This window comes from Electrophorus electricus, chromosome 13 (assembly GCF_013358815.1).
Source record: "Electrophorus electricus isolate fEleEle1 chromosome 13, fEleEle1.pri, whole genome shotgun sequence".
Lineage (NCBI taxonomy): Eukaryota > Metazoa > Chordata > Actinopteri > Gymnotiformes > Gymnotidae > Electrophorus > Electrophorus electricus.
The window spans coordinates 9188071-9203780 of NC_049547.1; the positions used below are offsets into that span (position 1 = coordinate 9188071).

Below are 15710 nucleotides of genomic sequence, written 5' to 3' on the forward strand. Positions count from 1 at the left end.
TAGAGGAGCTGAACGTTGTATAAGTGAGGGCTGTGGAACTTTTGAAACTTTTTTTTTTTTTTTTGTCACGGCACATGATGTGAGAGAGGAAGACAAGTCAAACGTGAGAGAGCTGCAGGCACATTCATCTGGTCATTCATTCTCAAACAACAAACTGGGTTTTACCCAGATTTAGCAGCACTGTTATTCAGTATTACCAGAAACGTGACACTGTGGTGAGACAGAGAAAGAATGTCAGAAAGGAAATTAAAGAGCTTTCTATAGACCAGAGTGGGGCTGAACACACACACACATTAGCACTCCCCCTTTTGGCTCACCACACACACTTTGAGTAAATTACATTACCTGGTATGTTCTTGGGGGAGTTGGAGTCCCTGCAAAAACCCAAACATATGGCTCTCTTCACCAGAGCACAGTGTTCGCAGTCGCACAGCACCCACTCGTGGTGCAAGATGTACCTAGCAAGTGACAATGTGTGCACAATCGGGCTGTGTACATGCAAGTATGTGTAACAGGACTATATGTGCGACCGTCTTTGAATGCATGAGTATGTATATCTGTATGTGTGTGTGTGTGCACATTTATTCACTCTGTAAGGGGACTGAGATCCTCTGGTTTTGGCTCAAAGAACTCTAGCACTTCTTCACACTGAGAGATGTGAGAAGGTAAGCGCATCAGAGCCTGAGAAAGAGATAAAAGGGAAAGAGAAGACACACAAAGAGATGTTACATGTACATGTGCTTATGTGTTAATATATTAAGTGAATTGTCAATATTGTAATTTGAGAAACTAACGTTGATATGATAGGGATTGTAGAAACAAAGAAAGTAAGATGTGCAGTATGTAACGTGTTGGGGTGTGTGTTTTGGGCGTGCAGTAGAATATGTGGTGTGAGGGGTGTGTAATTGTGCACATGGTGAATGTGTGGTGCGTGTGATGGGATCTGTATGGGGTGCATAAGGTGTGTGTGAGGTCTGTAATGTGTGTGGGGTGTGTATGTTTGGGTATGTGTGGAGCGTATGTACGGTATGTATAGTGTGTGTTACCTGGCAATAATTATCCAGCTGCTTCAGTCGCCTATTGGCCACATCTCTGATCTGACTACGACCAAAGTGAACTTTACCTGAAACACACACACACACACACACACACACAAGAATGCCCACATAGGTGTACAACTTTAAAATAAGTGTATGTGTGTGTGTGTGTGTGTGTGTGTGTGAGAGAGAGAGAGACATGTGTAGGTATGTGAGGTGTGAGTAGGTGTGCGTCAGGTGTGTAGAATTTTGTGTAGGTGTGGGTGAGATGTGTGAACCTGAGAGAAAGGGAATGAGTCTTTGATTGCGGCCCTTCTCTCTGTGTATATGTGGCATCTGTGAGGTGTGTGTGTGTATGTGTGTCTGTGTACCTGGGAGAAAGGGAATGAGTCTTTGTTTGGGATCTCTCTGTCCCCCCTCCACTGGAAACAAATCAAGCAGCTTCATCTGTTACACAAATGGCAAAGGTGGCAAATAATAATACAACCTTCACACACACACACACACACACACACACACACACACACACACACACACACACACACACACACACACACGTAAACACTTTGAATTTCTTCTTCACAAAAGTATTGAGGCCCTTTATTCAGTAAATTGCAGAATCCTCTTTGGCAGCAATTACAGCTGCAAGTATCTTGGGTATGTCTCTACAAACTTTCCACACCTGGATTTGGGCAGTTTACTACATTCTTCATGACAGGTCCACTGAAGCTTTATCAAACTGTATGGCATGCGTCTGTGAACTTCCATCTTCAGGTCTCTTCACAGATGTTCGATAGGGTTTGTCTGGGCTTTGGCTGGGCCACTCAAGGACATTTAGAGACTTGCCCTGAAGCTACTCCAGTTTTGTTTTGGCTGTATGCTTTGGGGCATCGTTTTGTTTAAATGTGAACTGTGTGCATGTGCTCTGGAGGAGGTTTTCTTCAGGGATGTTCCTGCATTTGGTAGCATTTTCCTGTCTAGTTGTTACTGGTCTCACTGTCCCTGCTGCTGAGAAGCACCCCCACAGCATGATGCAGCCACCTCCATATTTCACAACAGGGGTGGTATCAACCAGGGGATATGCCGTGCCTGCTTTTCACCAGATATAGTGCTTGCTGTTCTGCCAAAAGATGTCAATTCTCATTTCACTTGACCATATCTTTTCCCTCTTGTGGCCATAGTCGTTTACGTGCTGTTCAGCAAACAGGCAGTAATATGCTTGTTACTTTTTATTATCATTATTGACACGTGGTCCTGGAAACACTCATACTTTGGATATTGTTTTATGTCCTTGTTTTGATCTGAGCCTTGCCATAATTTGTTCGTGAAGATCGACAGACAGTTCCTTGGATTTCATGGCTTGGTTTTGATCCTGATAATGCAGTGTTAACTGATAATACAGTGTTAACTGATAATACAGTGTTAACCCCCTAGATGGGTCTCTAACATCTCTGTGTGACAGCAAGAAGTTGATTGGCTCACTGTATCTCCAGTGAGCCCATCTGTCTTGACTGGCTACTCCCTAGCCATTTGTTTGTGTTTACAATGTATTCCCAGACTCTGCATATTGGCTCACTGACTTTGGACTGTTCTAATGATTGTGGATTTGCCCGTAATAAATCTCACTCTTCTCAGTGTGTGTGTCCGCCTCGTGATCGCTCCACGTTACACCATCACTTCTGTGTGACTGGAATCTCATGTTCTAGGAACTGAATCATGTCATTATTCTTCTTCCAGCTCCATTATTCTTAGGATTGTGATGTTGCAGCATCGTCCTCTGATTTCAAAATAATCTATTCTGTAATTTTTGCATTTCTTCTTGAACAACTCCAGTTTGTTGTTTGGATGCATCAGCAATGCTCTCTGGAGCTGTGAGCCATCCTTCACCCTCTTCTATGTGGGAACTCACTGGTTTCCCCCTCAATATCTGTCACTGTAGCCTTAATTTCTTTTGCCATGCTCAATATATTTGTGTGAACACATGAATTTCTCTTATGTATGAGGCAAGGAAAGTCAGTGTGATCTCATCGATGGTTGGACAGGATCCAGCTATTACCACATGCATCTACTTTCTTGCTATCTTTAGTCGGCTGTGTTGGTGGCGACTCTTTGAGATGCTGATGCTTTTGGATTTTTTTATTACGTATTGATATTTTGATTATGAAGGGTTCATAAGATTTTATTGTTGTTATGTATTATGTTTTAACTACAGGGGTGTTTATCATTGACTTTATTAGGTTAGGTTAGGTTTCACACAGCTGCCACCTCCATCAAAAGCTGGCGTGACCTCCCTTCAACAGTTTTTAAGTTTGTTTTTTTTCAAAATCTCTAAAAATATTTTCACCTAGTCATTATGAGTGATTAAGCATAGTCTGAAGAGTAAAATACCAACTAAAGGGGTCTGGAAATCCACTGTATCCACTGAATATAACTGAAGATAACTTGGGCCTGGCCCACTCTACATGAGTTTTAAAAACATGAGAGACCCCACACAAAATTGCATGTTTCAATGATTTTTTTTTTCTTTTTCTTTGATGGTTACTAGTTATCAGAGTCACCAAACCACACAATTTGCCCATAATGAAACACCACACATGGTCAGATTATGCACATGAAAAAGTGTTTCAACCAATGGGTCCAATCTCTAACCCTCCAGGGAGATATGATACATTGCAGAAACACCACACTGTGGGTTTTCTCGCAAACTAACATGATTTTAAAAAAACTAAACAAACATAGCAGATGACTTTTGCAATTTCTGCCCAACTCCTGTTGCTTCTGTTATAGTATGTACTGCAGAACACATTTTTTTTGACAGGCCTAGTATTTGACTAGTAATCGGAAGGTTGCCAGTTCAAGCCCCACCATTGCCAAGTGGCAACTGTTGGGACCTTGAGCAAGGCCCTTAACTCTCAATTGCTCAAGTTGTGTTCAGTCATAATTGTAAGTCACTTTGGATAAAAGCGTCAGCTAAATGCTGTTAATGTTAATGTTAACATAATACACAGAGGACAGACAGTAAAGCTACTACCTGCAGGGTAAAGAACTGGCTGTATTTCCTGAAGAGCAGCTGGGAGGTGCAATCACAGTAGGTGACTGAGATGATGAACACCTGTACAAGTAAATGACAACATAAATATATGCACAGATAAACAGCCTCACAAATAACTATAAAAGTAAACAACAGTAACACCACTACAAGTAGCTGCCTGAATAAACAAAAGCAGCGTCATAAATAATTGCCCACTTAAACACAAAAAAGCAACACCACAGGCACATTTTTAATGCTCCAACTGCATTTCATGTCAAGACCGCCAGAGCCCAGAATCATACTCTAATCACTCAATGGCTAAACAGGAAGAGGTTGAGAGGGTATTGTGTGTCTAGGCAGGCTCTGGGATGGGCTGTTAAGGATCATGATCTGTATTTGCCCAAGAGACTGTACCCTGAAAACACCCCAAAGGTCTAGAGAGAAAACACACCCACACTCAAACAGCTGGACTGAGCTCCAGTCTAATGAGGGCACACACACACTGAACTACACATATACACACACAAACAGCTGGACTGAACCCCAGTCTAATGAGGACACATGTGCACGCACACAGAGCTGGACTAAGCTATACACACACACACACACACTCACACAAACAGATGTACTTGGCCCCAGTCTAATAAATGCACTGGACTGAAATATTTTGGGACACATATCATGTGCACCAGGGCATGCTGCGGACTCCACAACAGACTTTTATATGTTTTGAACTGCAAAACAGTATCACATACACAGATACTGGTGAGACACATTTACACACACACACACAGCCTAATGAACGGCAGGCGCTCTTCTGGCTCCCGTGATGTTTTGCTCCTCTCGCATGCAAGAATGTTTTCAGCAGAGTTTGTGCAACGGACATGGATATGGAAAAGAATTGCTGTGAAAACAATCTAAGAATGTAGGGAGCATTTTTGCTTCCATTAATAGCTACACAATAGCAATTTTTAAAAGGATAAACCTTTAAGCTTTTTCACATTATGTGAAAGCGTTTTGGACATGACTGGAGAACTCTGAATGAGTGAGTGAGTGAGTGAGTGAGTGAGTGAGTGAGTGAGTGTGTGTGTGTGTGTGTGTGTGTGTGTGTGTGTGTGTGTGAGAGAGAGAGAGAGAGAGAGAGAGAGAGAGAGAGAGAGAGACGGAGACGGACAGAGAAATCACTACAACACAATTCAACATTAGACATGATGAGGGGTGCATGTGTGTTTGTGGTGTGTCCATAGATGCATGTTTGAGGGTGTTGTGTGTGTGTGTGTGTGTGTGTGTGTGTGTGTGTGTGTGTGTGTGTGTGTGTGTGCAGGAGCATTTATAGTTGTATACATGCGTGAACGTTTCAAAGGTGTTGTAGAGTGTGTTTGTGTTTGATGGTATTGTAACGTGCATGTCTGTGTGTGTGTGTGTGTGTGCGTGTGCGTCTGCGTCTGCGTGTGTGCGCGCGTGCGTGCGTGCGTGCGTGTGTGTGTGTGTGTGTGTGTTAGTTAAAGTGTACTTTAGACTGGAAAACAGCTCATGTCTGAGGTGAAGCTGACTACACACACTTCAACATTGCACCTATACAAGATGTGTAAAAGTGCATCTATGGCCATGCACAATTGGTCTCAACCAACCAGCTTACTACAATTACTGTATTATACCAGCACCTCACATGCACCCGTGCCCAAGCATGTCCGAGTCACTGCTGGGTTGAGAATGGGCATTTTCCCTTACACTACAGTGGATACTTTTAACAGTCTGCCTGTAGGATTCTTCCTGGCCTGCAGAAGACACCAGTGTGGACACTGATGCCTCTCCTTATGGTTCTAGTTGCCACACATACTGAACAAGTGAAGAGTTTGTATAGCTGATTTAGATTTAAAACCTATGTAACTTCAACTTTCTTGGCATCCATTATCATTTGATAATCAGTGTCACAGATATTTTCATTGTCAACAAACTTTGTGTTCAGAGTTTTCAAAGTAATTCACATTTTACAGCAACAAGGAAAAACTCAAACTATTTGACTCTTAATTTTGGTGGAGCTTGGTTTACCATACACTTACAGTAAACAATAATGATATAAAAACATGCAATGCACATATTTTGATAAACAGACATATTTAATAACTGACTGATTTAATAAATTATACTGTGATAATACAATAATTGATTCACAGCAGCAAGGTCATTACGGGAATAAAGCAGTGCTTGTGCCATGGGAGCAGCAGGTAGATGTACACCCTACCACAAACAGTTGGAATGGGCGAATATCAAGTTTTGTGTTTACTCAGCATAAAACAAGAAAATAATTGAAGGCCTGTGCAAAAGGGCGGGGCGGGTGGCTTTGGGCGCTCCTCATTCTTGGATGTTTACTAATCAATAGGCACACGGAGGCTTTCAAATCTTACCTTTTGTTCTTGAAAGATATGGCAGAACTCTGCAGGCAAAACTGTAAGCAAAACTGCACTGAGCGGATTAAAGACATAAAGCAAGCGATACATGTAGTACTAAACAGAATGTGAACTCACGTAGTGTTTGGAGGGATTTCTCCTTTTCTGAACGTCCACAACGTTAACAGCGGCAATAGTCCGAAGCCGCATGCTGATAGCGTTAAGTCAAATGTAAAGTGGTCAGAGCGGGGAAAGGTGGGCCAGCGAGGAGGTCGGTTTTTGAAAGAGGTCAAATCGTTAGCGTCTGCTGGTGCACACACGAACTCAAGAACTACTTAAACTATTCGCTGATCTCTGCGCAGCTTTTATGTTCGCCGTGTCCTAGTATGAGGCGGGTGCTGACGGCAACGGCTGGATGAACTCCAGCTGGTAACAGCTGGATTCGTGCTGTGCGTTTGATCGTTTAACAAATGTAACGAGAAGATTAGGGTACGCGTTAGAGCTAAGCTTAGGGTCCTAGTTAAGAGTAGCTTTTTACTTTTTATACTCTCTAACACAGTTTAAATCAGATTTGAACATGAAACTATTCCTCTAGACATCTCAGAAAACATTGGGAGCGGGGGTAGCGCGCATGCATGTCTGTATTTATTTGTTGTGAGATATTTCGTCAGAAAACGAAAGGACAGCAGACGAATGATGAGGCTATAAGTATATAGACACACTACAGTGCAGTGCGGTTACTGCATATATTTGTCGTTAAAAATGCAAACTGCATTTGTCCTCTGACAGAACAGCTTTTAAAAGTGGGTTCTATTTAAATGTGTTTATTTCAACATTATCACATCAGAAATGTCGAATTGGAATGTATTGGTTAAAATAAATTAAATGTATTGAAATTAGTTGTGGGATGTATCTTAATTTAAGTCTGTTTTATCGTATATTATAAACTATAAAATACTTTTTATCTGCCACTGAAGAAACGCTTTAATTCATAGATTTCATAATACAATACAATACAATACAATACAATGATCACACCCAGCGCGTGAAGTCTGAATCACTTCCTGTTTACATGCCGTTGCCTGGCTGCCGTTTGTAGCGTGGCCGTGACTCACGTGCGCAGCACTGACGCGATTAGTCTTCGCGAGGGTCAGAACTTCGCGAGGCTCTGGAGAGGTTCGACGCGAGTCGGTAAGAGCGACGCCAGAACTCACCACAATCTCACACTGAGCAGGCTTGTCTTTGCACATTCAGATACATGTTACAGCTAGCTTTGGATCTGTCTGGTCATTCAACACATGATTTATGGTTCTTCTTCTGCCTTGGTATTTCAGTTAGAGGGCAGTTGACCGAACCTGTTCTCATGCCTAATTTAATTTAAACTCAGCGACTCTTACTTGTAGGAATGCTATAAAATATCTAGTTCTGTGACAGTTTCGCGGTTTCCTGCAAGCACTTCTAGCTGTGTTTTAGATTTTGATTTATACTGAGTTTTAAACAGCTGCAGTATCTAGGTGATTGTTTAGAACGAGTGCCGCAGAAGACTAGTATACAAACTGGGTATTGTAGCCCTGTGTGTGTGTGTGTGTGTGTGTGTGTGTGTGTGTGTGTGTGTGTGTGTGTGTGTGTGTGTGTGTGTTTAGTTTTTTTCTCTGTGTTCTTTGTGTTCTCTGTTCTGTGATGACTGTCAAAGACTCACACCACCGAACCCCGACTCCGGAGCGGCGTCTCACGAACAGGAATTGGCAGCTTGCATTGGACAGATTTATCGTTATTTCAGCATGTCGTAAATGACCGAGCTAACATCTGTAGCATGATTTTAATTTAATCGTGAAGCAAGCGGGGAAGGCAAACCTAATATATGTTTCCCGACAAAATAGACTTGTTCAACTGGCCAGAGAATTCGTGATTCGCCAGTGTAGTACCGTGGTAATATTGAATTACTGTCGGTTTCAGAGTTAGGGAAATTGATTCGGTATTAATTTGATGGGCTCTACCAGCGGCTGTACTCTCACTCTCTCTCGTTCATTTAAAGTGTAGGTTTGCTATTAATTGGAGCTAAAGACAAAGTGTTTATTTATATTTTTTTCTAACTGACAAATAAACCAAATGTTTGTGTTTATATATAATGGGCTTATACAAATATTTGATACACCCTAGAATATTAATGTATATAAATTTGCATCTTAGAGAAGTGCTACGCTACATTATAAACATCAACATTTTAAACTAGCCTACATTTACTGTATACACAGCCTGTATTTACTGTATATCAATGTCAACCTGTTTTTCCAACACATACACTGTTGAGCTTGGTACAAAGCAGTATGCATGCGTACTGCGGCTGCAGATTGTCACTGTTAAGGATTGATTTGTCCTGGGTAGAGTTCCATATTCAGTCAGTTTCACTGTTGCCCAGTAACAAAAATGTGAATAATTCCTTATTATGTTAGGTAACACACACACACAGGGTGTAGCAAGAATACATCTTGTTTTCGTCAGGCTGGAAAGGTCTGGAATGTGTGCATGTGTGCTATTTACCTGTTTGTGCTGATCATTATTATCAGGGAGTGACTTATCTGGGTGTGCGTGCGTGTGTGTGTGTGTGCATTCTAGATGGTGGGTCATATCAGCCCTTTGCTCTCATAGTGTCCCCTGTCTTTCTCCACACCAAGAAGCAACAATACATTATTCATCAATTAATTAATTCTAAATAATTTAGACTAATCCTGCTGTTCAGTGAAGACCTTGAAGATTGTCCTACTTTAAAAATGAAAGACCTAAATCTCTGAGGCATATTCTCTGTCATAATACAACAAAAGGCTTAAATCTGATAGGTATATTCTCCACCACAGAACAGTGATGTTGTTGCTGCAGTGCGTTTCATAATCCAATCCTAATCCAATTCCAATAAATCAGTCAGTTACTCAAATCTGTGACCGTCATTCCCTCACACAGTGTTTAATATGAACCTTCCCAGCTGCCTGATCAATGCTCAGTTTATTTGCACTCAGAGCAGTTTGTTCACAAAATAGTTTAGCAGCAGTTGCCCCATCCTAACACCAGGTCAGAAGAGAGGGGCACAAAAAGGACCTTGCCCTGGACAGAGATAAGCACCCTGTGCTGAGCACATTTCAATGGTATCTTGCACTCTAAACTGTTGTACTGGTTATGATGCATTCTATGAAAAGATAACAAAACACTTTGTATGTCCCTCTGGATAAGAGTGTCTGCTAAATACTGTAAATTAAGTGTAAATATAAACATTAAAACAAGAAAGTGGCTAATATTCCTTAAAGAAAATACAACAGTAACATTGTAGTCTGCTAATGCTGTGTGTGTGTGTGTGTGTGTGTGTGTGTGTGTGTGTGTGTGTGTGTGTGTGTGTGTGTGTGTGTGTGTGTGTGTGAGTGTGAATCTTTTCTAGTATGATATCTCAGAAGCCGATTGTATAAAAGGTTGCATCTGCAAAATTACTCAGTAAAATAAACTGATGTCACAGACCTTTGGTCAGTCTTACCACAGACCTTTGTAGACTGATATCACTCATATCACAGGCCTTTGGAGTATGCATCCATTGAAATGATGAATGATTGTAGATAATATCAGCTAAAGGTCGAAGCCATGTACTTCAACGCTTAAGTTCTTCAATTCCTCACTTCCTTCACTGTCGTGTGTGTGTGTGTGTGTGTGTGTGCACGTGCGTGTGCACATTAATGTGTGCATGCATGTGCGTGTGTCTGTGTGTGTGCGCATGAGCGTATGCAGGCATGCTGGGCTGTAGTGGTGTACAGGCCTGGAGCAGTAAGCAGGTGGCCGACTGGCTGCGGGAGCAGGGGTTCAGTGCCTATGTTGATCTGCTTTGCACGCAGCACCGTGTGGATGGCACAAGCCTGCTGTGTCTCACTGAACACGACCTGCGCTCCCCCCCCCTGCAGCTGCCTCTGCTGGGTGACATCAAGAGGCTTGCCCTTGCTCTACGGAAGCTCCAGAGACAACATTCCCCCTCACACACACCGTCTACAGACTTCAGAGCGAACGGATCCAAATACTGTTACAGGAATGACAGGTTTGGTGGAGACTATAGGCAGTGTAATGGGGTTGCCACAGTAACAGCTGTGATGGAGCAGCATTGTCATGGCTACTCAAATGGAAAATATAAGCACCGATGGAGCCAGCTGGAGCCGGAGGGCTGGAAAACCATCCTCAGCTTGGTCTATGTGACCCTGGTGTTTGGAATCACCTCCTTTGTTATGGTGCTGGTGCATGAGAGAGTGCCTGACATGCATACTTATCCACCACTGCCTGATATATTCCTCGACAGGTGTGTGCGTGTGTGTGCGTGTGTGTGCGTGTGCGTGCGTGTGCGTGCGTGTGCGTGCGTGTGCGTGCGTGCGCGTGTGTGCGTGTGCGTGCATGTGCGTGCGTGTGTGCGTGTGTGTGTGTTTGGCATATGTTTTTGTATGATCCATTATTTTATAATGAACTGTTTTTTGTCTTTGGTTTAGTGTACCCAGAATTCCGTGGGCTTTTGTCATGGCTGAGGCTTGTGCTCTGGCCCTAGGTTATATACTACTGCTAGTACTGCTACTACACAAACACAGGTAAACACACACACACACACACAGCTACTGAACAAACACAGGTACACACTCCCAAAGATACTTTACAAAGCCAGGTACAAACACACACACACAACTACTGCTCTAACACAAACACACATGCACACAATATGGCCAAGTATGTGGACACCTGATCGCGTATTTGTTTATATTCTTTCCCAAAACCATTTGCATTAATAATCTCCTCTTCTGGAAAGATTGAGTGTGACTGTGGTCATTTATGCCCATTTGAAAAGAACATATGTGGGGTCAGGCTGATGTTCGACCTGGCTTTCAGTCGACATTCCAATTTATCCAATATGTTGGAACAGGACAGGTCTTATTTCCTGAAGCTCCTGACACACTGTTCTTGTGCTGATGTTACTTACAGAGGCAGTTTGGAACTCTGAAGTGAGTGATGCAGCAGAGATTTTTATATGCTGCACGCATCAGCACTCAGGGGCCCTGCTCTGTGAGATTGCATGGTATACCACGTCATAGCTGAGCTGTTCTTCCTCCATTTAACAGTAATACAACTTATAGTTGATTGGGGCAAATCTAGCAGGGCACAAATTTCACTGGCTTCCTTGTGGTGAAGGTGGGGCCATGCCATGTGCCTGATTTTATACAACAATTAGCAATGGATGTAGCTGAAGCAGTTGAACTCTCGACTCAAAGTGATGTCCACATACTTTTGGCCATATAGTGCACCAACACAGGTACATGCACAAAATACAGACAACTACTGCACTAACACAGGTACATTTCAATTACAGGTATACACACACACAAACACAAACTTGAGTCTGAGAACAAAAGATCAAGAGGCCCTGTAATGTTTGTGTGTGTTGTGTGTGTAGATCAATTCTTTTCCGGAGACTATGTAGTTTGATGGGGTCAGTGTTCCTGCTCCGCTGTGTCACCATGTTTGTCACCTCTCTGTCTGTCCCAGGAAATCACCTGCAATGCTCAGGAAAGGTTTGACCCCCCCCTCAGCCACATACACAGAATTATATGTATGCATTTGTTGTGCATGTATATGCCTTTGCGTGTGTGGGGGTATATGTGCAAGTATGGGGTTCTCTGTGATGTAGATGTATGGCGATATATGGTCAAAGCTGCTCAGGGCGCTAGAGATCTGGGTAAGGATGGGAATGTCTATGACAGGCATGCACACATGTGGAGATTACATGTTCAGCGGACACACTGTGGTTCTAACTATGCTCAACTTCTTCATCACAGAATGTGAGTATGCTTTTTTTTTATTTGTGTGTGTGTACAGTCATGGCCAAAAGTTTTGAGACTGCCAAATTTTGGTGTTCATAGTTTACTGCCTTTTGTTATATGTTAATATGGTGCAGTAAAGTACAATTATAAAGATTTCATAAGTGTTTTTTTAATTGACGAATAGATCCTGTTTAAACAAAGACTTAATATTTACAGTGTTGACCCTTTGTTTTTTAAGACTTCTGCAATTTGCCTTGGCATGCTTGATATCAGCTTCTGAGCAAAATCTTGAGTGATAGCAACCCATTCTTGCCTAATCAGCACTTGGAGTTTAATCAGTGTCTGTGTCTGATTGACCAGAGGTTCTCAACGGGGATTGAGATCTGGGGTTTCCTGGTCATGAACCCAAAATTTCAATGTCTTGTTCACAGAGCCACTTGGTTATCACTTTTGCTTTTTGAAATGGTGCTCCATCATGATGGAAAAAGCATTGTTCATCACCAAATTGCTCCTGGATCATTGGGAGAAGTTGCTCTTAGAGGATGTTTTGATAGCATTCTTTATTCATGGAAGTGTTCTTAGGCACATTTGAGCAAACCAACCCCCTTGGATAAGAAATTCCACACATGAATGGTCTCAGTATGCCTCACTGTTGGCATGACAAGACTCATGGTAGAGCTCTCCTTTTCTTCTCTGGACAATCATTTGTCCAAATGCCCCAAACAGTCTGAAGGGGGCTTCAGAAAAATTACTTTACCCCAGTCTTCTGCAGTCGATTCCCCATACTCTTTGCAGAATGTCAGCCTGGAGAGAAGTAGTAGCTCAGTGGTTAAGGTACTTGACATATAATGTTGCTGGTTCAAGCCACCACTGTCAAGTTCCTACTGTTGGGCCCCTGAACAAGGCCCTTAACCCTCAATTGTTCAAGTTGTACTCACTCATAGTTGTAAGTCACATTGGATAAAAGTGTCAGCTAAATGCCATGTAAATGGCTTCTTTGCTGCCCTTCTTAACACTAAGCCATCCTCTGAAAGCCTTCCCCCTCACTGTGCATGCTGATGCACTCACACCTGCCTTCTGACATTCCTGAGCAAGCTCTGCACTGGTGGTGATCTGATACTGTAGCTGCATCCTCTTTAGGAGACAGTCCTGGCACTTGCTTGACTTTCTTGGGCACCTTGAAGCCTTCTTCACTGCAATTGAAGTTCTTGATTTGATAAATGGTCACTTTAGGTGCTATCTTACAAGCAGCAATGTCTTTGCCTGTGAAGCCCTTTTGATGCAATGCAGTGAGACTGCACATGTTTCCATGGAGTTAACCATGGTTAACAGAAGAAAACTTCAAGTACCACCAGCCTTTTAAAGCAACCAGTCTGATGTCCTGCTTCTAATAAGCAGGACAGAGTGATATCAGCTGCCTTGTCCTCGTTAACACGTTCTCCTGAGCTAATGAGAAGATCACTGAAATTATGTTAGCAGGCCATATTGTAGCAGGGCTGAAATGCGGTGGATGGAATGCAGTAATTTTTGTGATTAAGTTAATTTTCATGGCAGGGAATGGCTTTGCAATTCATTGTAATTCATCCGATCATTCATCACAATCTAGAGTTATTGGTAATTGTCACCAAAACTGAAACAGCAAACTTTGTGAAACCCAAAATTTGTGCTGGTCTCAATTTTTGAGCACAAGTGTACATGTTTTTCTAAGTATGTGCATGAAACATAACTTGTAAATAATGTGTATAATTTGTGAATAGTGATTATTTCTGATTTCATCAGTATTGTGAATGAGTGCTACAATCTATTTTTGGTCAGCCGTGTGACTGATGTATTTGGTCAATCTGTATTTAGTAATTAGTCCTTATGTTATCTGTTTTTGGTCAGTAAGTTGTGTAGATGTTTGTATTTGGGTGATTGGGCAAATGCTGGTGTCTGTATCTGTATTTGGTCAGTAGTGTCAGTGTTGCTAGTGTCTATATTTGATGTGTTTATTTGATCAGAAGTGTGACTATTGCTAGTGTGTTAGTGAATGGTGTTGGTGTGTTATTGGTCACTAATGTTGCTGTATTTGTTTGGGGTGTGAATGTTGCAGGGGTCTATTTGATCGGTAGTGTGAGTATTTCTAGTGTCTGTGTTTGGTCAGTATTGTGATATTGCTCATGTTTATATTTGGTTGGTAGTTTAAATGTTGGTGATGTCTATTTTGCCACTATTGTAATGTTAGTGTGTTTTGCTGGTGTTTCTATTTAGTCAGTAATTTGTTGCTGATATTTGTATTTGGTCAATAGTGTTTGGTCAAGAGTGTTGCTGGTTTCTGTATGTCATCATCAATGTGAATGTTGCTGGTATTTGTATTGGGTCAGTAATGTGAGTATTGCTGCTGTTTCTGTCTTACACAGATACACCCAGGAAGTGGCATATTTTGCACACGCTCTCCTGGGTGCTCAACCTGTTTGGCATCTTCTTCATCCTGGCAGCACATGAGCATTACTCCATTGATGTGTTCCTCGCCTTCTATATCACCACGCGCCTCTTCCTCTACTACCACACGCTGGCCAACACGCACGCCTACCAGCACAGCCGCCGCGCTCGCATCTGGTTCCCCATGTTCTCCTTCTTCGAGTGCAACGTCAGTGGGCCTGTGCCCAGTGAATACTGCTGGCCCTTTTCCAGACCAGCCTTCATGAAAACACTCATAGGGTAGAGGTGGGGGGGGTGGATGCTTGAAGAAGTTTGACAGTTAGGGAAAGTTATTTATTTATTTTTTATTTTCTTTTGGTACTCCACTGACACTGAAGAGAATTGATGTGTCTTGGATTAAAATGCCAAATTAACTGACATGTACATGTACACACACACACACACACACTACAGCTGGTACTGGCATTGGAGAAGCTGGTGAATCTGTCTGAATAGTTAAGCAATTTGTGAAGAAACTAAATGTATCGTCACACATGGAGTACATTACACTATAGTAGAGAGGTTAAGGTCAGTACATTGCACTACAGTAGTGAAGCTGAAGCCATCAGAGCTTTTTAAAACCTTTTTTAACAGATTTGTGGAGCAATAGTGGGTTCTGCATTGTCCTCAGTGGTCTGTAATATCACCATTTGCCTTATGCTGCTGCTGTAAGGTGGAGCATTGTCCTGCAGTGAGATGAAGGAGTACCTTGCTGTGAGATGGAGTGGTATCCTGGGTTGGGGAGTTATTACTCTGCCAGTCATGAGCTTTTGTTTTGCTGTTTACGTTGATAGACCACATATCTGTATTATTCTAACTATTCCTACTGTTGACTTTGATTAAATTACAGAGTAGGCTTTAACATTGTGGTACAGCTAGATGTGTGTGTGTGTGTGTGTGTGTGTGTGTGTGTGTGTGTGTGTGTGTGTGTGTGTGTGTATATGTATATGTATGTGTATATGTG

General features: G+C 42.2%; 2 protein-coding genes across 6 annotated transcripts in view; one reads left to right on the top strand and one right to left on the bottom strand.

Moving 5' to 3' along the window:
• The window catches only part of sh3pxd2ab (SH3 and PX domains 2Ab), an 18037-nt gene extending 11071 nt beyond the window's left edge, over positions 1-6966 (bottom strand). For 3 of the 5 annotated variants that reach the window (XM_027000264.2, XM_027000263.2, XM_027000262.2), the window contains exons 1-6: positions 6597-6966; positions 4069-4149; positions 1409-1484; positions 1047-1123; positions 590-681; positions 346-374 (exon numbers count right to left, since the gene is read on the bottom strand). In XM_027000264.2, the coding sequence (XP_026856065.2) occupies positions 346-374; positions 590-681; positions 1047-1123; positions 1409-1484; positions 4069-4149; positions 6597-6668 (427 nt within the window). In that variant the 5' untranslated portion in view covers positions 6669-6966. Of the gene's footprint in view, positions 1-345; positions 375-589; positions 682-1046; positions 1124-1408; positions 1485-4068; positions 4150-6476; positions 6518-6596 lie in introns of all 5 variants that reach the window. The other 2 variants (XM_027000265.2, XM_027000266.2) reach the window with 2 other exon arrangements.
• Positions 6967-7557: 591 nt separating this feature from the next.
• Positions 7558-15678, top strand: samd8 (sterile alpha motif domain containing 8). The gene is made up of 6 exons (XM_035532821.1): positions 7558-7649; positions 10227-10782; positions 10967-11062; positions 11920-12037; positions 12154-12304; positions 14686-15678. Exons 2-6 carry the CDS (start codon positions 10229-10231, stop codon positions 14988-14990), a joined length of 1224 nt encoding a protein of 407 aa, XP_035388714.1. The 5' UTR covers positions 7558-7649; positions 10227-10228; the 3' UTR covers positions 14991-15678.
• The last annotated feature ends 32 nt before the right edge of the window (positions 15679-15710 follow it).